This window comes from Mesoplodon mirus (assembly GCF_964341445.2).
Source record: "Mesoplodon mirus genome assembly, chromosome: 14".
NCBI lineage: Eukaryota > Metazoa > Chordata > Mammalia > Artiodactyla > Ziphiidae > Mesoplodon > Mesoplodon mirus.
The window spans coordinates 70,920,241-70,947,323 of record NC_138990.1 but is presented as its reverse complement, the minus strand read 5'-3'; the positions used below and the strand labels follow the sequence as shown (position 1 = coordinate 70,947,323).

Below are 27,083 nucleotides of genomic sequence, written 5' to 3'. Positions count from 1 at the left end.
ACAAAATTAATTTAAAGGTAATTAAAACTACCTACTATGAGCACAGTACTAAATGATGGAATAGTTTGTTTCCTTCTGAGACTTATATATACTCTAATATAGAGTCAATAATTTATGAAAGGCAGACTGATGAGCAGTCTAGTAAAGGTTTTAAAAAAGTCATAAAAAGGAAAAGAATAGGTTAATTCTAACTGGAAGAAAAATTGAAAGTTTCTAAGAAGTGGAATTTGAATAGGACTTCATTATGGAGAGGTGATATTTGAGCTGGGCTTTAAAGGATGATTATAAAGGGAAAGGCTGCCTGTGGAGTGGAACAGTTTTATCACTGGATAAAGAAGACAGTAAATAGAGGTCAGATTGTAGAGGGGTTTCGAATATTAGACTTAGGACTCTACACTTTATCCTGCATGTGTTGGGAAACACTGAAGAATACCCAATGTCTCATGAAAACCAAAACTGCATAGTTGGTTACAATTTTGATATTGACCCTAAAATTTAATGCAATTGCCAAGGACTCATAAATTAGAAGAGATGATATTTTTTTAAAGTATAAAAATATGTAGGCCATTATCATTTATGAAAACAGATAAATTATCTTAATAAAATATTGGCAATAGCTATTAGGACCAAGTAGTTCTATAGGAATGCAAGAATGGGTAAGCATATAATCTCTATAATGAATTATAGAGAAATCCATATAATAACCAGATGTGAAAGAGTCAACTTATATAATTCGATGTACACTTCCTAGAGAATTTAGAATATTAGGAAACGTCCTTAACTTGGCAAGTGGTATCTATCAGAAATTAAGAACATGTATACAACACTGCAGATGTTGCCATTAAAGTCAGGAACAAAACAAGAATCACCACTATTACTCTCATCAGTGTTCTAAGGTCCTAATCAATGTGATGAGATTAAACAGAGGTGGAGAAGAACAGAAACATTTGCAGATGATCATCTAAAAAACACTTTAAATTGTTATAAAACAATTCGTTAGAACTAATAAGCGAGCAGTGGCCACATATGTTTGCCAAAATAAATAGCGGTCAAATGTTGCCGTGGTATGAGCTCATTTCCACTTCTCTCACTTTTTCCAGGCTTCACGGAGCTACACCAGCAGTGAGTTTGCCCCATCCCCTGTGGTCCTTACCAGGGTTAAATCTTCAGTCCCAAAGTCAATGAGGTCTTGATTATTCAGTCTTAATCTCCAGCCCCCTTGATCAAGCACCCTAAAAATCCAGTCCCAAGCGTACTCCTCCAGCTCCTGCTAGTACATGCTAGCATATTATTTCAGTCCCTTCGGTGTGTAATCTCCTTCCTTATCAGGCAAAGCAGTCCCCAGTCACTACCTGTGAAATCAGCAGTCAAATGCAGTTAAATACTGCAACCAGATTTAACCCTAGTTACCATAGCCTCTCAGCTAGGAGAAGAAATGGGAGCAACTATGGAGGAGGTCTTTCTGAAAGGGGTAAGCGTTATCTCTTACTAGGAGTTATAAGCCACTTCTGCAGTCCCTGAGGATCCAGGGATATCTACAGAACCAAAATATGGGCACCCATCCCATGTTTCAAAGCTTCAGGCTTTCCCAGCCAGGGCCCTAGCTGCATAGCAAACCTCCCTAGGCTGAGCATTCAAATATCTTTAGAGCTCTGTAACTGTCAAGTCCCATATCTGTTTTTCACTGCAGGGAATAAGGGCCACTTTATGAAGACCAAAGAGCCCCCCTGGCTCCCAAATGTACTTTTTAATTGTGCATTAAGTGCCCTCAATTCATTAGCCCTCTGCAAGGGAGTAGTGCAACTTAATTGGCCGCCTCTGCTCTCCTCATAAGCATTGTTTCTCCCATATCTTTCAAATCCTGAACTGTTGAATAGGCAACAGCATTCACCCCTTTTAGGATGTTTTCCTAGGTCACTACGTGTGAAATCAGCAGTCAAATGGCCACCTTGTGCCAGGGACTAAGTAAACCATTCCCCAAACCCCATCTTACTGTCTGATTTCTGACATCACTCCCTGTATCACCTATGTCAGTTCTGGTCCTCAGAGAAGCAGATGCCAAGAAGGGATCAGACATGCAAGATATGAATTGGGGGAAATGTCTGTGATGGATAAAATAGGTGGGCTCAGGAATTGACAGGAAGAGCCTGCAGACCATAGTGCAAGTCTGACCTCTGTAAAAGGAGGAAGGGAAGGAAATACTGGGTGGAGCTTCAGACTAGTATATTTCCAAGAAAGTCTCATCCTGGCTGTTAAATTCCCCAAGCCAAAGTTGCCATTAGAGGAGTTCTGCTTTGGACAAGAAAGGACAAGTTTTATATCCCTGCTGTGCTGAGTCACTGGCTGGGAGCAGCTGGAGATATCTGTGGCACAAACATAATGGTGGAGCCCAAAAGGCAGCTTGCTGTCAGATAACTATGTTCCCCAGAGTAGGTTCTCTTTAAGGAGATCAGAGTGGTGCACTTTAAGGCCACCACACCAACCAAAAATCAAACTATAAAACTATAGCAGGGCTTCCCTGGTGGCGCAGTGGTTGAGAGTCCGCCTGCCGATGCAGGGGACATGGGTTCGTGACCCGGCCCGGGAAGATCCCACATGCCGCGGAGTGGCTAGGCCCGTGAGCCATGGCTGCTGAGCCTGCGCGTCCGGAGCCTGTGCTCCGCAGCGGGAGAGGCCACAACAGTGAGAGGCCCGCGTACCGCAAAAAAAAAAAAAAAAAAAAAAAAAAACTATAGCAATTAACTGTCATACTAGAGTTGGCCAAATAAAACAATGGAAAAATAGTGAATTCAGACTCAAATCTAGATATATGTGTGTATATGTGTGTGTGTCTGTGAATTTAATACAGAATATGATTTAAATAGCATTTCAAATTATTTCATCTATAAATGATGTTAACAGTTGGCTCTCCAGTGGGAGGGAAAATTTTAAGTTGACATCCTACTTCATATATACAAAAAATCTCAAGTGGATTAGAGAACTAAACATTAAAAAGCCATAAAAACATGACAGAATACCTTGGTTAAACATGGAAAGTTAACAACACAGTTAAATAATTTTTTTTAAAAAGTAGAGTCCAAAGGGCAAACAAAAGAGACAATAGCAGACAAGAGATTTTAATAAATGTTGGTTGCATAACAAGCAAATAGAAGAGCAGTGGTAAATTTAGCAGAACAGAGGAAGTCACAATCTGTATGACCCCAGAGGTGATCAGATAAGAAAAGAGAACAAATTATCTCCACAAAAAAAAAAAAAAAAAAATCAAAGGATCAGGGGTGAGAATTTGAGGGCAAGGTAAAAGTCTATACAGAGAGGGGCTATATGCCTGACTCCACTTCCCAAACCCACATAACCAAAGGACTACCATCCCTACACACACACACACACACACACACTCATACCCATACACACCCACACACACTCATACCCATACACGCCCTTGTAACACTGCCACCTACCACCTCAGAAGAATGAGATGCTAGGTACCAGAGATGCAATGGTGAGAAAAACATACTCCCTGGACTCATGAAAATTTTTCATCTACATGTGGAGACAGTTATTAATAAAAACTCATACAAATAAATATAAAGCTACAAGTATGACAGATGCTACAATGGAGGGGAGCATGGTGCTATAAGTGTGTAATAGGAAGATAAAATGAATACTCTGGTTGTCTTCCTAGCATCTACTTTACCCATATCACATAGTGTAACATACATGGGATTTGGGTCAGACTAACCCCACCCGCAACTACAAGCATGGGCCCTGATTTGCCTCAGCCAGTCCAGTACATGACATTCCCTAGACCACAAAACTCTAGGTTCAGGAGTGGGCATGTGACCTAAGTTAGTATAATCACAATGCAACTGGGGATATGGGAAGAAACTCTTTTGATGTGGATGAAGAACTATGAAGCCTTGGGAGCTCTTGGCTACCATCTTAAGATACAAAAGGAATCAGCCTTAGGATGGATTTGGCAGAGCAGAAAATAGAATTGAGAGCCAGAAGAAAATCAAGTTCTCACTGATACTCTTGAGTCATTCAATTAAATCAACCCTGAGGTTCATCTTATCTTCAGACTTTCTATTCACATGAGCCAATAAATTGTCTTATCATTTAAATCAATGTGAATTGGGTTTTTTGGTTCCATGGGGATTTGACCTAGTCAAGGAAGTCAAGGAAGGCTCTTCTACGTAAGTGATAATTGTGGTGACATCTGAAGGATAAAGCAGGAGTCATCATGAGATGACTGGAAAGAAGGAAGTTCAGACAAATAAGTGTCAGGTTTAACTTAGATCAAGTAAAATGGGTTGAAAAATGTCCATTGGCATTATCAACAAAGATGTCTTTAGTGAGTTTATCAAGATCTTTTTGGTGAGGGCTGGGTGATGGAAACCACAATAGATAGGTTCAATTAAGGAGTGAGTGGTGAGGTGAGGAAATGTAGGGAGTATAAACAACTTTAACCCTTGAACAGTCTGGCTGAAAAGGGGAAGAAAAATAGGAATGTAGCTGAAGAGGATGTAGGTTATCAGTTTTGATGACTTATTTAAATGGAGAAGGCCTTAACGATTAAGCACCTCGGGCTTCCCTGGCGGTGCAGTAGTTAAGAATCCGCCTGCCAATGCAGGGGATATGGGTTCGAGCCCTGGTCTGGGAAGATCCCACATGTCACGGAGCAACTAAGTCCGTGCACCACAACTACTGAGCCTGCACTCTAGAGCCCGTGAGCTACAACTACTGAGCCCACGTGCCACAACTACTGGGCCCACGTGCCACAACTACTGAAGCCCACGTGCCTAGAGCCCTTGCTCCGCAACAAGGGAAGCTGCCACGATGGGAAGCCCACGCACCGCAATGAAGAGTAGCCCCTGCTCGCCACAACTAGAGAAAGCCTGCGCACAGCAACAAAGACCCAACGCAGCCAAAAATAAATAAATAAATAAATAAAATTTATTAAAAAAAGATTAATCACCTCAAGGAAAAAAATGAATGAATATAGCAAAACAACTTTCATAAAACTTTTTCACAAAAACATAGAACAGAATTAGGAAGGGTAAAAACAGAAAGCCTCACATTTCAAGGACACGAGTCAATAAGACTGAGAACCCAGTTTACTCTGTAGAGATTACTATATTTTTTAATCCTCAAGAATTAAAAAGTGTAATGTGCCCTCAAGCGACATTTGGCAATGATGGGAGATAATTTTGATTATCACAACAGGAGTATGGGGTGCAATACTACTGGCGTCTGGTGGCTAGAAGCCAGGAATGCTGCTAATCATCCTGTAATGCACAGAACAGCCTCTCACAACAAAGAATTATCCAGCCCAAAATGTCAGTGGTGCCAAAACTGTAAAACCCTACTCTAGGAATTTAACCTACGCATATATTGGCACACATAAAACAACTTCTGTACAATCATTTATTGTTTGAAATTACGCACTATTGGAAATGACATATATAGAGAGAGAAAAAAATGGTTTAAATAAACTAGGGTACATTAGTACAACAGTATGTACGGTATTCCATTATTTGTGTTTAAAAAAAAAGATGGTAGGTATAAATGTTACATATACAGATATAGAAATCTATCTCAACCCTTGGAGTGGAACTTGCCTGAAGAAAACCTTTGCTGGGGAATACACATTGTTGCAGTGCATTACTGCCTTCAGTGTGTCTTGGAGAATCCTGTTCTGGCCCTCTATGTTTCTCTCCATGGGATGAGAAGTCCATGAAACCAAGGGATGTGTCCACTTGGAACCCACTCTTCCCTTTCTAGACCATGCTCTGGGCACCCTGGAATTCCCTGCCCCAAAGGCTAAGCCTGCTCCCAGGGTCTGCACAGTCCTCTTCCCAAATTCTGTCCTCCTGAGGAGTGGCCAAAGGGTGACTACATTCAGGGAGAGTAGACATAGACAGAGCTTGGACATAAAGGCTGGGGTACCCTCTGTGTGCACATGAGGGCTGTCTAAGTGCAGGCAGAGCTGAGGTGTGAGAAGAGAAGGCAGGCTAAGGACTTCAGGAGCCAAAGGGAGACTCTGGAACTCTGAGTTCAAGAATTCTAGATTTGAATCTGGAATCTGGTTTCCAGGCCATATGAAAATATATTTCTCAGGGTATACCAAAGGTAGGAAAAGAAAATATATTTTGTTTAATAGCTTGATTTAAAATTTTTACATCTTTAGACATATGGTATATGGTCTTCCTTTTGTGTGCTTGTCCTGGACCTTACAAATGTTAGAGGTCGGCCTGTTGCAGAAGAAACAGAGAATCCCTGTGACCTAGGGCAAGAAAAAAACAAGAACCTGTGCCTGAGGATCCAGCAAGGGGCAGAGATGAGCGCTGAGGGTTTAACTCTGTTCCCTTATTTCAGATATTGGGGAGTATAGCACAAGGGATACTAAGGGTAAGGTGGAAGGGATGCTTTGAAACACTGTTCAGATCATTCCACTCCTTAGTTCAAAACTCTCCAATGGATTTGCAACTCATTCAAAGCAAAACCCAAGGCCCTTCAAGACAGCCTCTCCCCCACTCTCAACCTTATTTCCCACCATTTCCCCCCTTTCTCACTCCACTCCAATCATACTGGTTTCCTTGCTATCCCTCTCACTCACTCAGCATGCTACAGCCTCAAGGCCTTTGTACTTGTAGTTACTGCTTTCTGGCTCTCCCTTCCCCTAGGGAAATGCATGGCAGACTGCCTCCCCTCAATAGACACCATTACCCTTCCCATACTCACTCTCTAAGCTTCTGCTACTCTTTTTTTTTTTTTTTTGGTCACATTTATCAGTACCTGGCATAGACTTGTTTACTGTCTTCCTGCACTAGAATGTAAGCTCCATGAAAGAGGGACTTTTTCTATTTATTCACTGTATAGAACAATGTCTAGCACATAGTATATGCTCAACAAATATCTGCTGAATGATTGAATAAATACAGGAAATGACTCCTGTTATTTCAATTTTTTCCAGAGTTAGATCTTATTTGTAGAACAGTAAACTTTTAACATGTATGGTGTCAAAGTGACTTCTGTAGAGTTCTCATTCCTTTAACTTAATACATAACTTATTTATACTTTTTTTTAGGCCAGTAACACATTATGACTTTGTTCACCTGGTCCCCACAGCCTTGAACACCTTTCAAGCCAAACTCCCACTCAGGGATCCTCTATCATCAGGCCCAAAAGTTATCTGAGTGTGCCTCAAAAGTTATCTGTGTGAAGCCTTCTCTGACCCGAGACAGAAATGTTATTTTCTCTGGGCTCAAAATGCATTTCGTCCATATCAATCACAGCAATTAACGGGCTCTATTGCCACGTATATTATAACTATTTAATCCAAGTATACTTAGACTTTAAAAAATCCTATGTATCCAGATGTTGAAACGAGAATTTAATTTTTATCAGGCGCCTGCTCTGTGTAAGACGTCTCACGTTTTAGTGTACCGCGGAAGGGTGTACCCACAAGATCTGGTCAAAACATAAGCACGTTCTGAAAACACCATTGATAAGGAATGACTACAACTCCCAAGATGCGCTGCAGGGTAAAACGTGTGCATCTCGCCTGACTTACGCCTTTCAGACTAATGGGTTGTAAAAAGCTGGCGGCACAACAAGCTGAAACTGTCTTTAAAAACGAACAAAAGGATTCTACCCAAAACGAACAGGGGCCCAGTGCATGGTTTGTATCCACCGCGCAATGTTTGACATTTAATGTGACGTCTGACAACGTGAACGCCAAGAGAATTCCTCCCTCGCTTATTCAGTGCATAAGACCTCCCGAGAGAGAACGCGAGAAATGTCAGCAAGAGAAACTCAAAAATATCGAAACAGTGCTCTTCGATGTGTTGGGAAAGTAGTTCACTGCCACTCCCCTAAACTTATCTGAAGACTTATTTTCCGACGTTACAAACACGGGAAGGGCACTGTATTTTCATGAAGCGGAAAGTATGCTTTTCAATGGCCAGCCACCAAATGCCTAACGATACACTTGTGTACAATGTTACAATCTCCTGGAGAGGCACAGGACACTTCCTGAGGAGATGCTTAACTGTAACAGACTCCATAGCGAGTTTCAGGGGGGTTCGGGTCGCATTAAAGGGCTAACCTCTTCACAGAAAGAGGTTTAAACTGTTTTTCTCTCACAGGCTGAGAGGGTGAGCTTCCATTAAGGAGTGCGAGAACATTTCCTTCCCTTTTGCTCAGGGTGAGTCCCGTCCAAGGATGCGTACCTCCCAGGCTTGCTTTGTGTTTTCCACAGAGCTGGATCCCACGGCTCGTCACACGCCGGGTGAAGCCAGCAATCCGCACGAAACCGAATCCATGACTCCGCGCCCGCCGCCTGCCCAGAGAGGACTCTCGCGACACCTGCGGAGACAAGGAGCTCGCAAGGACCGCCCACCCAACCGAGATCTCATGGCAGTAGGCGGGGCCGAGATAGGAGGAAGTCGCACTTAGACCCACCCTCCTCAGTCCAGTACCCCGCCTCGCGAGAACACCGTGCGTGCAGAAACGGAGGCGCCTCATGTTGGACTCGTCGGCCGCCGTAGCCCCTGCTAGGACAGCCCGTGCGAGCTTGCTGGAGGAGGAAGAGAAAGGCAGAGAGAATCGGGTTACAAGATGGCGGATCTGTAGTAGTTACCGCGGCGGCGGCGGCGGCGAGAGAGCGAGCGAGCTCTGGGGGGCAAAGGGTGGGGAGGGTGGGTGTGTGCGGGGGTGAAGTGAGAGGTAACCGGGACTCCGGGCGGAAAGGTCTCAGTGGTTCTTGTTGCCCCTTCCCGCGGCTGAACCTTGGGAGCCATGGTGAACTCGGGCCTCTCCGGAGCCGCCGCCGCCGCTGCCGCCACCGCCGCTGCCGCCACCGCCGCTACCGTCTCTCTAGAGTGAGGGGCGCGGACGAGGTGAGCAAGGAGGCGGCGGCTGGAGCTGTGGGGACAGCAGCCACCATGTCGGATACGCGGCGGCGAGTGAAGGTTTATACCCTGAACGAAGACCGGCAATGGGACGACCGAGGCACCGGGCACGTCTCCTCCACCTATGTGGAGGAGCTCAAGGGAATGTCGCTGCTGGTTCGGGCAGAGTCCGACGGTAAGGTTATTGGAACCGTAGGATAGGGGACCATGCCTCCGATTTGGGCACAGCCTTGGGGTTTAGGCCTTGGGCCGAGTACTGTTACTGCCACCGCTTGGGACAGCGCACTGGCTTTCTGTCTGCACTTCAGTACGGTGAAGACAAACTACTTTGTCGGGATTTATCCTCAGTCGAACGCCGATTCTCTGTTCCCCCGCCTCCTCTCCTTGTTAAACCTTTGACCCCTTCCTCTCCAGTCTCGCCTCTTAAAGAGGTGGGGGAAAGAGTGTGAGAGAGAAGAGAGAAAGTCATGAGAAACAAGGTAGTGATCTTGTTCTAGGGAACTAACCCTTCCCGTCCCCCTTTATTTTCTTATCCCATTATACGCCTGGTACAAAAGGTTTAGTGAAGCTTAACTTTCTTTTTTTTTTTTTAAACTGATTTTGCTAACTAGCCCCATTTGCCACAGTCGACAGGTGCTGGGGAAAACCAAAATGCACCTATTTCCTGGGGTTATTGCAGACTGTTGCCACGATACACGCACGCACAAGTACATACACCTTCAGTCTGGGATCCCTCCAGGCTATCTTTGTAGAAGGTGCTGTGAACTAGTGGATACTTTACAACCAAAACAAGTTAGGACACTAGAGCAGACTGTAAACTTGTATTCGTTGATTTATTGTACGAGTCTTACGTGAAATATTTTAAAATTATAAAATGTACAGCCTTAAGTAAAACACCTTCCTCACTGTATCTGATCGCTGGATTTGAGCAACTGATATGTGCAGATTAAAGAAAAATAGCAGTCTTCGGTTTATTTTTGACATATCTTTTACTCTTGCACTTTTTTTTTTAAGTAGTCACGGACATTTATTTTTACATGAGGTGTCCTGCTTTTTGTTCTTAAGGAGAAAAGGATAACTGCAATATTGTATTTGTGTACTAAGTACTTAAATCCCTGTTGTCGTCCTTTGTAATTTGTTTTATTTGTTAAACTGGAAATGCAATAAAATAACCTTGTTAAAAAAATTTGGCTTCAGGTGGTCATTTAGACCTTAAATTTTTCATTTCAATAAAACTATAATAAGTCATCTAGTCTCCGCATATTCTTGGTCTGAATGTTGTTCTTAGATGAATTTTTTTCCTTTAAGGGTATATGGGGATAGGATGATATGTTCTACATTAAATATGAAGCCCGGATCTTGAGAGAAGAATGTAAATTGAGATACATTTGATTACTTCAGATGTCCTGCTGGGGGAAGAAAAAAGTTGTTTTTTTAATGTGTATTCTGATGTTTTATTCAGTGTTTTTTAAATTGAAACTTATAAATATTATTTTTTTAACTTGCAGGATCACTACTCTTGGAATCAAAGATAAATCCAAACACTGCATATCAGAAACAACAGGCAAGTAGTTGTTTATCTTTAATTTGAAAGACTTCATCTGTGATCAAGGAAGTATTAATCTGACAAAGATGGGGAAGCTTTTCTGACCAAAAAAAAACCAAACATGGATGGTAAACAGAATTACAGGCTATATGTATTTCCCTTGCAGGTTAAAAGTTTCAAACTGAAAAGTGAAAGCTTTTGTTCTGGAAGTAATTTATTATCTTTGAATTGAGCCACTGTTAGTTTATATTGGAATACGAAGTATTCATTAGTCTTATTTAACTGCAGTTAGCCAGGTATCTTCTATACCCTGTACACTAAGCCTTTTATTCTCAGTCACATTTAAAGGAAATGGCATAAAAGAAAATTCAAAGGGGTACTCTTTAAAGCAAGGAAAGCCTGTTTGCGGTGTGAAAGTGGATCCTTTGACTCATGCAAAGATAAAGCTTTTGAAGTAGAAGCACTTAATCCTGTTCTTCAATTGTTGTATATTTTTAATATAATAACCAATGGATAGTTCATGAAAGTGTACACTGACTATTATGCAATGTTTTCTGTTGATACTTACTGTCTTATTTGGGAAAAGAAAACCTGTGTTGTGTTTTAGTGTGCTAATTGTCTAGTCTGGAAATGGCTGCAGTGATTCAACTTTTCCTTTATCCTGTGAATGTTTTCATTTTTATTATGAAAGATTCCAAAATTGAGAAGTACAGCGAATAATATAATGAGTGTCTGTGTAAAACCACCAAATTTAACAATGTTAACATTATACCATATTTCTTTCAAATCTTTTTGTAGTGTTGAACATTGTGGATACAATTAAAACTCCCTTTGTACCCATCTCATTCTATCCATTCTCCACCCTCCCTATAGGTAACCACTATTCTGAAGTTAATGTGTATTATTTCTGTACATGCCTTTATACCTTTTCTGCATATGTATGTATCCATAAATAATATGTAGTCTTTTGTGTGTTTTTAAACTTAACACAATTGATCTCCTATTCTTACATGTACTCTGCAACTTTCATTTTTCACTCAAAGTTACTTTGAAGATTTGTTCATGTTAATGTAGATTTAGTTGGACATTCTTTAAAACACTGTATAATATATGATATACACCTATTGTTAGACATTTGGATTATTTCTAGGGTCTTTTTGTGTGTGTTCTGTGTGTAAAGTGAACATGGCAGAGATTTTTGGAGAAAAAGATAAATTATTTTCCAGCTTTTTTGTGTGTGGAGTGTGTAAAGTGAATATGGCAGAAGTTTTTGAAGGAAAAGATAAATAATTTGAAGGAAAAGATAAATTAATTATACTTGCATCATCAGTGCCTACTTTCTTCAAGGTCAATGAAAATTTAGATGCTCAGAAACAAATACTTCACACTTGAAGGAATGAAATTACATCTATTGCACAGTGCATTATTAGTAAAAGTCTTACTTTTAAAACAGTTGTTTTATGTATACAGTGCATTCTTAGTACTCTGAAATATTTTTTAAATTTTCCATATTCAGTTAATGGTTTTTTCCTTTGCTAAGAAAATATGTCTTTTTTGATGGAGAATCAAACATTTGTTCTGTATTGAACACCTGAAGTTGTTTCCTATACCTTAGATGTTTTAAGGTAAATTTAAGTAAATTTAATTTCTAAGTCAGCCAGGCAGATGGTTACTCTCTGTCTTTGTACTGACTTTTACCAGATAGCCACTTTTGGTTTGTTTTTTTGTTTGCTTGCTTTGGGGGGAAAGGAATACCAATATCTGTAACCATTTTTTTCTACCTGCATGAATATAATTCTCAGGAACTGTCTTCTTAAGTGTGACTCCCTAAAAATTAGTTAAGTTATGGAATCTTCTCAAATTGTATACAAGATCCTTTAGCTGTTGTTTTAACTAGAAAGATCACATTATAGCGGAGGTTTGTGTATAAAATAATCCCCCATCGTTAGTCCAGAATTACACAGTGGTTCTGTGAATATTTTTAGGAACTTTGGGACATAACTTTGTGTGTCATGTTACTCTGCTAGAAAATTTAAGTATTGCAGGAGAAAAATATTTTAAAAAATTTTATGCCATTGGGGAAATGTTTTTTTGTAATTAATTACTTTTAAATAATATACTATTAGGACTTTTTAAAAATATCTTTTTCCTTAATTGAGGTACTTTTACTAAATAACATTAAAGCTTAAGAGAACTCTTTGGCAATGAGAATACTCTGGAAAAGCTTTGTGTATAAGAATGAAAAACCTGTGTAAATGGAGTCAGTTGTTTTATTTTCTTTATTGTTTAAATAGACTGCACTTTTCTAATAGAAATCAAAGAGCTATATAGGAGTTATGCTAGACTTATTTTCTTTGTAATAGATGTGTTTGTTTCACCAAAATCTTTTTCAGTTTGCCTTTTTACCAGGTTACACAAATTGGGATTTCCAAACACGCTGATATTTTTCTATGTTCATTAGAATTACCTTTTTTTAAATGTCATCATTTAAGTATTCAATAAATTAGTCTAGAAAATTACTTATTTCTAAAATTTATATGAAATATATTGATCATTAGTGGGTTTTTAATTTTTAAAAAAAGCCTTGAGTGAGTTAATGAGACATTCATAGTTTATAGGAAATTTTGCTACATTAAAATACATTGAGTATAATGAGAACCTACTCTATAACACAGGGAACTCTACTCGGTCCTCTGTGGCGACCTAAATGGGAAGGAAATCCAAAAAAGAGGAGATGTATGTATACGTATAGCTGATTCACTTTGCTGTGCGGTAGAAACTAACACAACATTGTAAAGCAACTATGCCAATAAAAATTAATTTTAAAAAATTCATTGAATAAATACAGAGAGGAATATTTAACATTCTTCTTTTAACATTACAGTTCTAAAATGAGCTAAGTACTGAATTGTGGGTTCAAAATAAGTTAGAATGAGTTGAGTTTAATGTCAAGTGACTCAATATCAATAGGAAATCATTGATTCACATCACTTTCTTTGCTTACTGTGGGCAATATCGAAGTATTGATAGTTAATGGGAAGAAGATATACTTAACCTAAAGGAGCCAATAAACTTATGAAGTATTTAAATAAACACTGTTAGAAAGAAAAGACAATGATTGTACAGCGTAACATAGAATAAAGTGCCTGATACATGTGTCAAAATTCTAAGTTATTTATCAGTAGAATCAATCCCACTTGACTAAATCAAAAGCAGACTCATAGGGTGTATACCTTTTATATTAAGCACAATTTTGTGTTAATTGGGTTTGGGAGAGATGTATAAGGAAGTCCTCATCCTGGGTTTTATTGGGAGATAATACATAACAAGTGAAACAGTTACAGAATAGTAATAAGATAGCTGATAAAGTGCTTTAACCCAGTCCTCATCAAGAGTCCATGAAAGCATTTCACAGATAAGGCAACTTAAGGAATAGAAAGGTTAAGTTTCTTAATTGAGATTATATAGCAGGTATGCACCAACACAAAATACTATGAAAAGTAACTTTATTCCACAGACTTGGGCAGTAGAAAATTAGAGAAAGGAGAGAGTGATTTGAGCCAGTCATTGAGAAAAACTTCATTCTCCTTGGTGGTGTCTGCTGAAGGAACTGTGATCGGGAAAGAAATAGTACACCTGACACAAAAGGCATTATTAAGCCTATTTGGTTTCTATTATTAAGCCTAAGAGGTTTCTTATTTGAGAGCTTGGTTTGCTAAACAAAAGGGAGCCATTATAGGTTCTTGAGTAGGAGCCTAACATGAAAGTGATACTGTGTTTAGGAAGCCGGTGTGGCAATGTCATGAATAATGAATTGGAGGTAGGGAGCGAAACAGAAGAACTTCAGGTAGCAAGACCTTTGCAATAATTCAGATCAAGAAAATGAAAGTCTGTTCCAGTGTAGAAAATGGAATTGGAAAGAAGGAAAAGAACTCCAGTACATTTTCAAGAAAGTGCTGGAAGATTTGGTGAATGATTAAATATGAAAAACAAGGAATCAAAGGTCACTAGTAGTAGTGTTTTTGAGCCTTGGGGCCACAAAAATGGTGGTTCTCTCCAGAAACTGGGAAGTTGAGGAGAAAGCAAGGTTACATTTATCGTTGGGTTGGAGACTTGTTTATTTAAAAAACAAAAGGTTATTTATTTTGAATAGGTAATACATTCACATTGTTAAAAATCAGAAGGTGTTTATGAAGTCTCTCGCACCCTGGACTCTGTCCATACAGTTTCTCTTGCTAGAGGCCACCAGTGTTACCAGTTTCTTGTATATCTTGCCAGAGGTTTTATGCATATGTAAACAAATATGCATGCAATTTTATATATATATATATATATATAATTCTCCCTTTTATTGGCATAAGTGGTAGCAAACAATATATTGTTTTGTGCCTTTTTTTCATTTAGGTTTTGGAGTAAAATAAATAGGTCTTAAAATTGAACACCTGGGACTAGAGATAGAGTGAGAGTTTGATGCAGGAGATTCTGATTTGAGAATCATTAAACACTATTTTTAGCTGCAAACGAGGATCTCCTTTGAGAGAGTAGATACAAATTGAGAAAAGAACAGAGCTTAAGACTGAGTCTTGTGAATTGTCCACATTTATTCATTTATCGAATAATACTTGGTTGAGTTCTGCTTATGGTTTGGTCACTAATGGTAGTTTGGTTTTTTAAAGTGCAGTTGAAAGCTTTTGAAGAGTTTTCAGCAAAGAAGTGACAAGATCCAAAATAGTAATGTCAGTCTGTAGAGTTGAAGAGAGGCAATAACTAGGAGACTGGTTGAGAGAGTGTAGCACAGTCCAAGCTAGGGATAATGTTGAATCAAGTTAGGGTGATGGCAGTAGATACAAAGAGGGGAGGTGGATAGATTTGAGATATATATGGAAGGTGGAATTGACAGGGCATGCTGCAGGATTAGGCGTTTGGTAATCAGGAAGAAGGAAGACCCAGTAAAGAAGAAGAAAGAATAAGCAGTTGGAAAGAATAGAGCATGTGGAAAATGTGTCGTCTTCAAACCAAGGGAGAATATAATTGTGGTAAGGAAAGAAGGGCCAATCAGGCAGCATGGTGTTTCATATCCTGCCAAGAGAAAGACTGAGAATATTCTAGGTTTTGGTTAGAAGAATGTCCACTGAGATGAAGGTGGAAATGCAAATGATCTTATCTCATTGTACCTCTTAATTGGCAAAATAATCCGATAAAATTGAGGATGTTGGGGTTTAGCCTGAGAGCCACTGTGAGGAATGGACTGATGAGTATGTGAGAGGGAAAGAGGTTTATACAATTGTGAATGCTGCATTCAAATGACAGCATGAATTTGTAATGAGTAGAGTCCACTCTGAACTTGAACTATAGATCAGGTGCACAAGTAGAGGACGTGAATGATTAGGTTGGAAAGATGGAGCAGAGTATTGGTAGAGATGTGTTCTGGGTGGGGGTTTGGAATGGAGGAATCTTTGGGAATCAGATGGAGAGGGGGCTTTCTTCGTTAGGATCCTTTTTGTTTCTTACAGTGCCACAGGGGAGACGCTTGGGAAGCAAGTTGTTAAGACCTTTGCCATCTTTTAGAATTTGTTCACATTTCTTACGGGGCATAGTAACAGGAACATGGGTTTAGAATTGGATGGATACTCTTAAGTTTTCTAATTCTGTTATTTCTAGCTATATGATTTTGAGCAAATTTTCTCTGAACCTCATTTTTTAAATGGAGATGCTACCTAACTCACATAATAGTTGTGAATTAATGTATGAAAAGGGCTTTAGCATAGTACCTGGCACGTAAGTGCAATAAGATGACTGTATTCATAGTAATTTTACAATAATCCTTTTGTAGACAGCATTTTCCTCTTTTCCAATAAGGAAAGAAAATCAAAGAAGTTAAATACTTTGCTGAAAGTCACCAAAACAGTGGACAGTGAAACTGTGGGCGGTGCTCCCAGGTCTTCATTATAGTTCAGGGTTATGCCCATTGTACCCAAATATATCACAGATTTTGAGAAGATAAGATGCTACCACTGTTTGTAAGTAGTGTCAACATGTCTGTCTTGGATTATATGTTATACCACACTATTATTTAAAAATCTATCTCAGAAGGAGTTTAAGTCAGCTACTATTAGGAACTACTAGAGAGTTACATGCTGCGTTGTCTGGTTAATCTCACTCATTTTCAGACTTTAAATTGATTTTGAACTTGTAAATTGAATCTAATATTGCCATCTTACTTTTTTTAAAAAAAAAGTATTATTCCTTTGAAAAACTTGAGCTCTTTATTAATTTTGTCAAAGTCATTGGGGGCAAAGATAGGGTTAGTCTGGCAAGCAGTAGGATCTCAGATATTTCATGACTAGATATTATTCATGTTAATGAAGTAGATCAGTATCAAGGAGGAAAACTGAAACAGATAATCCATTGGTTTGTTAGGCCCTTTAAAAATGAGTCACAGATTCCTTTGTGAATATACAAAAACTGGAGACCCTTTCCCCAAAATAGATATTATGCAGCAGGTTTTAGATAAAATTTTAAGGTGTCTGTAGACTCTGGATTAAGAACTTCTGATTTAAACAGTAATTGGCTCAAGAGTATGTTTTTAATATATAAGATTGAAAATAACCATTTTGCATAATAAAACTACACTGTGAAAACCTGATACAGTAAAGGCTAGATTGTCAAGCTTCTCTAGTTCATGTCTTACTCCCATCCTGGACTTGGACATAATCACCTTTTTGTTTTTGTTTTTGTTTTTGTTTTTTGTGGTACGCGGGCCTCTTACTGTTGTGGCCTCTCCCATTGCGGAGCACAGGCTCCGGATGTGCAGGCTCAGCGGCCATGGCTCACGGGCCCAGCCGCCCCGTGGCATGTGGGATCTCCCTGGACCGGGGCTCGAACCCTTGTCCCCTGCATTTGCAGGCAGACTCTCAACCACTGCGCCACCAGGGCAGCCCGCTTGTTTTTGTTTTTTTTAAGGACCAGACCAAATATAATTCTCCCTGCAAGCTCATTTTAAATCTGACTTCCATAGGGACATAGTGGTGATTAAGTGTTTTAGTTAGTAGAAGAAAACTCTAAGCTTTCCGTGGTTTAAACAGAGACATTAATAACGTCCCAAAGATATGTGTGCCACGCATATGGGTACTTTTTTCTGAGACAGTAAGATACGGAGGAGCAGGAAAAGGAAAGATGAATTTTGTCACCCATTTGGATAGGTACATAGAGATGGAAGGTGCCTACTCTTGATGGCACTTCCCTATCCTCTGTTAACCAACTAGAGGTACACTTCAGTCATCTTCTCAATTTTGACTTACCCAAAGAATTACCCGAGACCCTTGTTAAAAATAAGGATTCTTGGGCTTTACTCCAGACCTGTACCCAGGGGAGAAGCATGGGAATCTATGTTTTTTAACCATCTCCCAAGGTCAGTCCTCTTTGCATTGAAAAAGGATTCTGAATATAAATACTGTTTAGTTTCTGGGATTTTGACTGGCTTATGGGTAAGAGTTTACTGTTAAGAATGGGAAGGAAAGAACAAAAGAAAACGATAGGAAGAAGGGGACTCAGTTATCTTAATTCAGACTTTGTTGCTTACCTCGACTTTTCTCTCAGAAGGTAGATGGAACCAAAATGCAAAGGGCCTTGGATGCCTGGATAAATGGTTTCGAATTTCATTCATTCTGTTGTAATAGTGATCTCCAAAATAGAATGCACAGTATGAATCATTGGAGAAGAAACCTGTTTATTGTATCAAAAGGAGAAGTTGAATTTTGCGAATATTTAATAAATTCACGTGATCAAGGGTCAAAAATAAGAATAGTATTCTGAGAGAAGAGTAACGTTTCCATGAAAAGTGTTCCTAGCCTATTGTGAGTTATAGCCTGTATGTGCAGTTAACTGTTTACAGATATTTTCCAATTTAAACTAACCTGTAACCCTAACAAAAGGAGCCTGTGCCTTAAAGTGGGTTGAAAACAGTACTGTAAGTGCAAGTGAACAAGATAATGGTCAAACTGACATTTACACTCCTAGTGTAATCTGTCGGGCAAGTGACAAAGCCGAAATAATGATAAAATAGATATTACAAAAAGTTGCCCCTCCCCCAAAATTCAGAATTATTAAAAGGATGTCACTAAATACGGATTTGTATCTCCTATCATTTATGGGTATACTGTGCCCTAACTATATTGGGTCTTAAAATTCTAAATAATAATGATATGGAGCCATTGCAGTTTAAACATTTTAAAATATTGCTTATTTAATCTTTATATAAGCCTTTTAATTTCTATTTTACTGTATGTTTTATAAAATATGGCTATAGTAATATTATACTTATGTATATAATATGTAAGTAACTTGAGGCACACGGTTTTTAAAAGTTTGGAGAACACTGTTCATGTAGCTGTTTTGAGGAGGGCTCTAAAAAAACAACTGAGGAACTGAGGAAAGAACATGGAGCTTGTGTGGGTGCCCTAGTGCTTTAACTAGAATAGCCTTGTTTTTATCTCTCTTTTTTTTAATGGAGATTCTTACTAAAATTTTGTTTATAAAAAGAGCTCTGGTTTTTTAAAAAGATTTCACAACCCCTTCTCTACATGGTGGAAGCCACTAAAGGTTTTTAAACAACCTGATAAAATTTTAGAATAGCTGATGGCAAATATCCCTTCCAAGAAGCATGGCCAGCCAGAAGCTAGAACGTAGATTTTCAGTGTTCTTCTTACCTGATCACACAGCAGATAAGTATTAATCTGAGGCCTAGATTAATTAAGGGATGAGCTACCAAAGTATTGAAATGTTTTCATTTTTAAAACTTTGTCTTTATTACTTTGGGGCTAACTTTTTTTTTTTTTTTTTTTTTGGCTGCATTGGGTCTTCATTGCTGCATGCAGGCTTTCTCTAGTTGCGGCGAGCGGGGGCTACTCTCCATTGCAGTGCGAGGACTTCTCATTGCGGTGGCTTCTCTTGTTTCAGTATGGGCTCTAGGCGCTCGGGCTTCACTAGTTGTGGCGCATGGGCTCAGTAGTTGTGGCACACGGGCTTAGTTGCTCCGCGGCATGTGGGATCTTCCCGGACCAGGGATTGAACCCTTGTCCCCTACATTGGCAGGTGGATTCTTAACCACTGTGCCACCAGGGAAGTCCCTGGGGCTAACTTTTAATTTTATATATTTTTTAATATCAGGCCATAATATTTGTAAGTACTGGTCAGCTGAACAATTAATAAATATAAGGTGCTTTCATAGATTATATTTTTGATAATTAGGGAATAAACTTAAATGTGCATTTTTTTTAAAATCAAAGTTTTGGCCATATTAAACTTTCATTATTATGTACCCTTTAAAAGTCCATTTCATTTAGGTGTTGCATAGTGATTTTCGTGTTTAAACTTGCGTATTTTAATTTAAAACCAAACCTTAGTTTTTAATAAGGGAGTTGACAACTTTTCCCTAAAGGCATAACCTTTTGGGAGGGATATAATTAAGGACATCCAGAAAAGCACTTATCTGAAACTGAGGTTCTTAATTTTTTACTATCGAAGCTGCTAAACTAGGTGCTACTGGTAATACAGGTAGAGCAAGTATTTTCTGTCACCTTTGTTTCACATTCCTTAATATCCTGAAGGCTTTTCCAGATTTAAAAAAGGCAAAAATAGAAAGGGTCAAACCTTAGGATAATTTTCAGCCATTAGTTAGCCTACTGGTAACCAGCTTGAAGGGAAAAATAAATGGATAGGTGGTTAGTGAGTGGAACATCTGACTTTCTGGAAACAATAGGAAGTAGATGATTAGAATGTCTACATGACATTTTGGCCAAGAATGCTAGACTTTCCGTTAAACATTATCTTGGTAACATGAGCTAGAGCCTGCTAACATGTTTTAATATTTTTTGTTTCAGAAAATTGCTCACTGCCATTTTCAGTACCAAAGCTATGATTTCATTGCCAGATATTACTAAAATTTCAAAGGATAACAAAATACAGTTATATGATGTCATTTGAGTGTACATTAATTGCACTTACCTGGGGGCATTGCTGCGCTGTTTCCTGTCCTCTTGGTTTTTATTTATACTTTGTAGTTGTTTCTTTTCTGGTGTGATGATACAGAAATCTTTATTTTTAAACAGGATACATTAATTGTTTGGTCAGAAGCTGAAAACTATGATCTGGCACTAAGTTTTCAGGAAAAAGCTGGCTGTGATGAGATCTGGGAAAAAATTTGTCAGGTAAGGTTATTTTAGTAATTTTTAACTTAAGTTTGCATGCATTCATGATTTATTTTTTCATTATATCTAAAAGATGTGTATTAGAATGTGGAGAGATAGTATCTTCATGTGAGAATTTGATAACCTAACCTACAAGTGTCTCTATGTTATATATCAAAATTTTTTACTTGAAATTTTTTTTTAAGTTGTAATTTTGTTTTACCACTTTAGATTTTGATAGCATATATTCATAATTAATACCCTACAAAATGTCAAAGATCTTCTAACAGAAAAAAAGATTAAATAGTTACGTTGAAGGCTTTTAGACTTTTCTTTAATATTTGGTCACCTGTTTGCATAATGTGTATGGATAACTGTGTGCCAGACACTAATAATCAAAAGTGCTCATGACTTCAACTCAGAAGGAACTTACAGTGTAGCAGGATATAGGATAGGTGGTAACTCTCAGGGTAACTAGAATTTTTTTTTAATTGAAGTATATGTTTCAGTTGTGCATTGGAATTTTTTAAATGAAGTTTTTATTTTAGAAGTGTCAGATTTATGGAAAACAAGAGCAGAAAATAGTTTCTATATACTCCTCTGCCTGATATCTCCTCCCCTCACAGTTTCCCCTATTAAATAGTTTTCCCTATTAGCATCTTACGTTAGTATACATATTGGTCACAATTAATGAACTAATATTCATACATTATTATGTATTATTATTTATACATTATTATTAACTAAATTCTACATTTATTCAGATTTCCTCAGCTTAAATGTCAGTGTTCCAGAATCCTGTTCAGGGAACCACATTACATTTAGTAGTTATGTCTCCTTGGGCAAATGGGCTATGACAGTTGGTAAATCATAAAATTCATTTTTAATTACTATTTTCTGTAAATGGAGATCACTGTGTTTCAGTGGTTGCCTAGTCTAATCTTCTATTACAGTGGGGTTTTTTAATACAAATTTATTTATTTTTGGCTGCGTTGGGTCTTTGTTGTTGAGCACCGACTTTCTCTAGTTGCAGTGAGCAGGGGCTACTCTTCGTTGCGGTGCGCAGGCTTCTCATTGCAGTGGCTTCTTTTGCTGTGGAGCTCAGGCTCTAGAGCGCAGGCTGAGTAGTTGTGGCACATGGGCTTAAATGCTCCACGGCATGTGGGATCTTCCTGGACCAGGGATCGAACCCATGTCCCCTGCATTGGCAGACAGATTCTTAACCACTGTGCCACCAGGGAAGTCCCTATAGTGTTTTTCGACTGTCATCATTTCACTTATATCAGCTTTGCCTCTAGGGATTCTTATCACTGAAGGTTCTTTTTTTTTTAATTTTTTATTCATTTTTGGCTGCGTTGGGTCTTTGTTGCTGTGTGCGGTCTTTCTTTAGTTGCAGTGAGCGGACTTCTCATTGTGGTGTCTTCTCTTGTTGCGGAGCACAGGCTGTAGGCATGTGGGCTTCCGTAGTTGTGGCTCGTGGGCTCTAGAGCACAGGCTCAGTAGTTGTGGCATGTGGGCTTAGTTGCTCCAAGGCATGTGGGATCCTGGACCAGGGCTCGAACCCATGTCCCCTGCATTGGCAGGCAGACTCCCAACCACTGCGCCAGTGAGGGAAGCCCTCACTGAAGGTTCTTGAGTTAGTTTTATGGATCTGACCACAATCATTTTTTTTCCTTGGTCCTCCCAATAACAGTGCCAGACGGTGTAATAAAGTGGCCTACAAAAGTGTAGTAAGAATCTTATCATTCCACAGAAAGCTTATTTGACATATGGCTCTAGATCACTAAACTTTTCTTATCTGGGAGTAGATGGTTTGTTTCTTTCCTACCTCATATCTGACTATGTATGCATCATGTATTGCCGGAGCATTATTAGTATACATACATACTAGAATTCTAGTTAATGAACAGTTGAAAACATTAGTAAATATGTTATTTCTTTAATTTGTACAATACACATAAGAATATAATCCTAATTGTTTTGTTAATATTTCACCTTTTTGTTTTGCCTGTTTTTAAACCTGTGGATGGTGATGGCAAGAAGGTCCTCATTTTTACCCTTTTTTATCTCATGTGCTCTCCAAGGATTCAGATTGAATTTTATGTTTGCAAAGTGTTCTGTAAAGTGAGGTGTAAGATCTAAAAAAAAGTGACCTCTATTGCAGACATACATGTGCAGTTCATAAATACTTGCTGTTCTGTTCTTGATTCAATAAACTTGAACCATGAATTCATTCATCTATGAAATGGGGGGAAAAATGTTCCATGTAAATAATGAAGGCAATAATTTCAAAATGAAAGATTACTTTTCCATAATATTTATAAGGCTGTTCAGAATATTAATAGCAGTATATAAAGACTAACCTTTTTTATGATAAATTACTGAAACGTGATATTTTATTTTGTTTTCTCCCTCCAATACCAGCATGGCAACTGGCACCCGTTGTGTATGTACTCAGTATATATTTGAAAAATGAGTGAATAAAACAGAAGACAAACATCTTATTTAGAACTAGGGTGTTGAATTACATGCCTGCTAGAACATAAATTTATATTGTGGATAATATTTTCCAGTGATCAGCATATTCAGTTATACTTTGCCCCACTTTTCCCCTCCCCACACCTCAGCACATGCTGTTTAATATATGTTCTTGGATATATATATATATATTCTTAATGACTTTGTACTTTTGTCTTAGAACTTTTCACTGAAATTTGTTTTTTACTCTTTTCACTATGTAGTTCGGGAGGTCCCCAAGACTACTCACAGGTTCATTAATTCACTAGAAAGACTTAGAGAACTCCACACAGCTATTATATTCATGGTGAAGTTTATTACAATGATGTGATTCAGGTTAAAATTACCATTGGGAAAAGGCACATCGGGCGGAGTCTAGGAGAGTTCCAGGCGTCAGTATCCAGTTTTCTCTTTTCAGAATAGTCATTCAGACAGCACTTAACTTCTCACAGCAACGATGGGTGGCAACATGCACAGAGTATTACTGACCAGGGAAACTTACCCAAACCTTTGTGCCCAGCATTTTCATTGGGGTGTTAGTCATATAAGCAGGCTGACTACCCATGTGGCTGACTCTAGTTTCCAGCACTCCTAGAGGTTGAGCTGATATTGTGTGGCCCAAGATCTCCTCCATAAACCATACAGTTATCCACACATGTATGTGGACTGTCCAGCATAGCCCAAGGTCCCCAGATAAACAAAAATACTCCCAACAGATAGGATATTCAGAGTGCTTAGAGGTTGACTCTCAGGAGTTAGGCAAGGTCCAAATCTTTCTTTGGGCAAGATTAGTCCTTTACTCCAAAGGCCACCCTTTGGCCCTTGGCCAAGACTCTTACAGCAAAATGGTCATATTTGTCTAAGCATCTACACTTAGTGGAGCATTTATATGACAGAGCAATAGTATCAGTATGAATATGCCTGACATTTGGAGGAGTCAGTCTGGGCTAGGAGTAGATTTAAAGAAACAACTATTCTGTCCTGTAAAGCCATGATTTACTTTTTATATTTTTGCACTATTTTGACTGCTCATTACCCTCCTTGATCTACCACAGTTTGTACCTTACGGTAAACTCGTAGAGAACTCTTTAGTATAGAAATTAGCTGATGGTTAACAGTTAGTAAGTCCACTTATTCCTCATGCCAGTCATTTTCTATCAACATTACATGCTGAGGAGGCTTTAATTCAGTTTCCTAATACATTTGATCATAATATCAATATTATCATAAGGCTTATGTACATGAGGTAGTTGGATCAGCAGTGGCAATGTTATACCATATTGCGGTATGGTAGTAGATGTAACCTGAGCGTCAGTAGATACTGGCACATTATAAGAATCCCACTCAGTCATTAATAATTGGTCCAGTTCATCATATTGTATGACAGTGTCTCCCAGGGTGGTGTTGGCTCTATCAGGTAGACTTACAGACTTCCATTTGACCTTGTTGAGTCCCAGTAGCAGTGGTAGACTTAGGAAACATATGGCTTCACCCTTCCAGGCATCTGTTACAATTGAGCTAAGAGAATATCATCTCTTACTCTGAGCTTTTTGTAAGGCACCAGTGTTAATATTAGATTTCCTTCATTACATTGCCTATTTATTTATTCCTTTGCCCTCTGTTACCATTTCTCCTCCCCATTTGTCACTGATTTTTACACAAACTTTTCCGCCTTCGAAAGGAATGTTAGGTTTGGCCACTCTGCTGGTCTAGCAAGGTTAATTTTTTACTACACAACTCAGTACTGTACTTTTAAGATCTAGCCATGTTGCTGAGTACACATTTAGTTTATTGCTCCCAGCTACTGTGTTGTATTCAACAGAACCATACGTTGTGTTTTACTTGTTAATTCTGGGAGGTCACTGCTGACCTTTGAAAGAATGATTTCAATAAAAAACCTATTTCTTTGTCATTTCTTAACCCCTTATAAAAAGAAAATAGAACTCCTCTCTGAAAAAGATTGACAGCTTAAAGAGCAATAAGTATCTTAAGGGAAATGGTGAATGATAGAACAAAAGAATCATTGTGGAGAGAGAAATTACAAAAACAAGGGCCAAGGAACTTCACTGGTGGCACAGTGGTTAAGACTCTGCACTCCCAATGCAGGAGGCCTGGGTTCGATCCCTGGTCAGGGAACTAGATCCCACATGCATGCTGCAACTAAGAGTTCGCGTGCCACAACTAAGGAGCCCACGTGCCACAATTAAGGAGCTGGCGAGCCACAACTAAGGAGCCTACCTGCTGGCAACTAAGACCCAGCACAACCAAATTAATTAATTAATTTTTTAAAAAAGAGCTAAGATAATTGATACATATTGAGCTCTTAGAAAGCATAAAATCAGAAGTACATATGGAACTTCTAACCTCAGAAAATGGTAGAGACATTTTCTTTGAAACAGATGAAGGAATTGGATGAAGATAAGTTGTGAGATGGAAAAGAAGAATGTTGGAAGAAGTTGAGCACTGACGGCCTCTTTTTTTCCCAAAGGGAAAAAGTTCTCTCTTATGAGACTTAAAGGGGAAAGTAATAGCGTTTGACCCTTGAAAAGGGAAAAAAAATTAAAGCAGTAGCTATAAGGGACTAGGATAGGAGTGTGGAAAAGAGAAATTTTCATTGAGAAGCCTACTGATAGTGTGGACTTACCATGAACCTTATCACAACAAAAGTTTGATTTTTTCCTTAACGCTGTTTTCTTTTAATTTATTTATTTTTGGCTGCGTTGGGTCTTTGTTGCTGCACGGGGGCTTTCTCTAGCTGCAGCAAGTGGGGGCTACTCTTGGTTTCAGTGCGCGGGCTTCTCATTGCAGTGGCTTCTTGTTGGGGAGCGTGGGCTTTAGGCGCATGGGCTTCAGTAATTGTGGCGCATGGGCTCAGTAGTTGTGACTCGTGGGCTGTAGAGCGCAGGCTCAGTAGTTGTGGCACACGGGCTTAGTTGCTCCGCAGCATGTGGGATCTTCCCGAACCAGTGCTCAAACCCGTGTCACCTGCATTCGCAGGCGGATTCTTAACCACTGCACCACCAGGGAAGCCCCCTTAATGCTGTTTGACCAATATTGGAGAGGAAGGGGCTGTGCTCAACAGAGCCTCTCAGGGACCCAAGTTGATAGAGAATTCATTTTAATACTTCCATGATTATTGCAAAGTGGGAAAGAAAGGTGGCAAATCAGAGCACTGGTTTTTGAAAGCTCTTCCCAGAAGTTATACATGGCAATTTGCTCACATTTTATTGGCCAAAGCAAGTCACACAGCTACATGTAACTTCATGGAAGCAATGAACTCACGTGCCACAAGACGGAGAGAACCAGAAATATCTGGTGGACAGCACTGTTGTCATCCAGGTAGACACTTGGGTTTATGTGCTGTTGACAGATAGATCAGTCAGGGTTATGTTCAGGATGAATCCAGGAAACTTGTAAGGGATAATACTAGATAACAAAGAAATAAACATGCTGTAACCTAGTGGTTACATGCATGATTCTGGAGCTGTGCTTTTATTCCGAAACATATGCAAACTATGTTCATTTGAAGTGTAAATTAACTCCTGGTTTCCTCTTATTTGTTCTCTGTAACCTCTGATTCTTCTTCCTTCCCCTCACACTACGTTTTCTCTTTGCTCTGGTTAGTGTCAGAGTCTTCTGGCTTTAACTGTTACCCTAATGCCAAATCTCTATCTTCTGTCCTATTCTTTTTCCAGAGTAGTAGGCCCACAGATTTAATTGCCAGCTGGATATTCAAACAACTCAAACTTAATAAAACTGAACTCTTACTGACATTCCTCTCCCACATTCCCAGTTTTTGTTAAAGAAGCCATAATCTTCCCAATGATGGGTTTAAAACTGTAGGGTCATTGTGTTTCCTTCTCTCTTTTTGTAGCTATCCCATATCTGTCCCAACATCACTATCCAAATTCAGTTGTTCAT

The 27,083-nt window shown here is 39.0% G+C and overlaps 1 protein-coding gene and 1 long non-coding RNA gene across 3 annotated transcripts in view; one reads left to right on the top strand and one right to left on the bottom strand.

Moving 5' to 3' along the window:
• LOC309815244 overlaps positions 1-8,336 on the bottom strand; it is a 209,443-nt gene extending 201,107 nt beyond the window's left edge. Inside the window, exon 1 of the long non-coding RNA XR_014295824.1 lies at positions 8,232-8,336. This is a non-coding gene — a long non-coding RNA (uncharacterized lncRNA). The remainder of the gene's footprint in view (positions 1-8,231) is intronic.
• A 192-nt stretch (positions 8,337-8,528) lies between these two features.
• The window catches only part of PPP4R3B (protein phosphatase 4 regulatory subunit 3B), a 67,744-nt gene continuing 49,189 nt past the window's right edge, over positions 8,529-27,083 (top strand). Inside the window, exons 1-3 of one of the 2 annotated variants that reach the window (XM_082643144.1) lie at positions 8,529-9,087; positions 10,421-10,476; positions 20,568-20,666. In XM_082643144.1, the coding sequence (XP_082499270.1) occupies positions 8,946-9,087; positions 10,421-10,476; positions 20,568-20,666 (297 nt within the window). In that variant the 5' untranslated portion in view covers positions 8,529-8,945. The remainder of the gene's footprint in view (positions 9,088-10,420; positions 10,477-20,567; positions 20,667-27,083) is intronic. The other variant, XM_082643143.1, reaches the window with a different exon arrangement.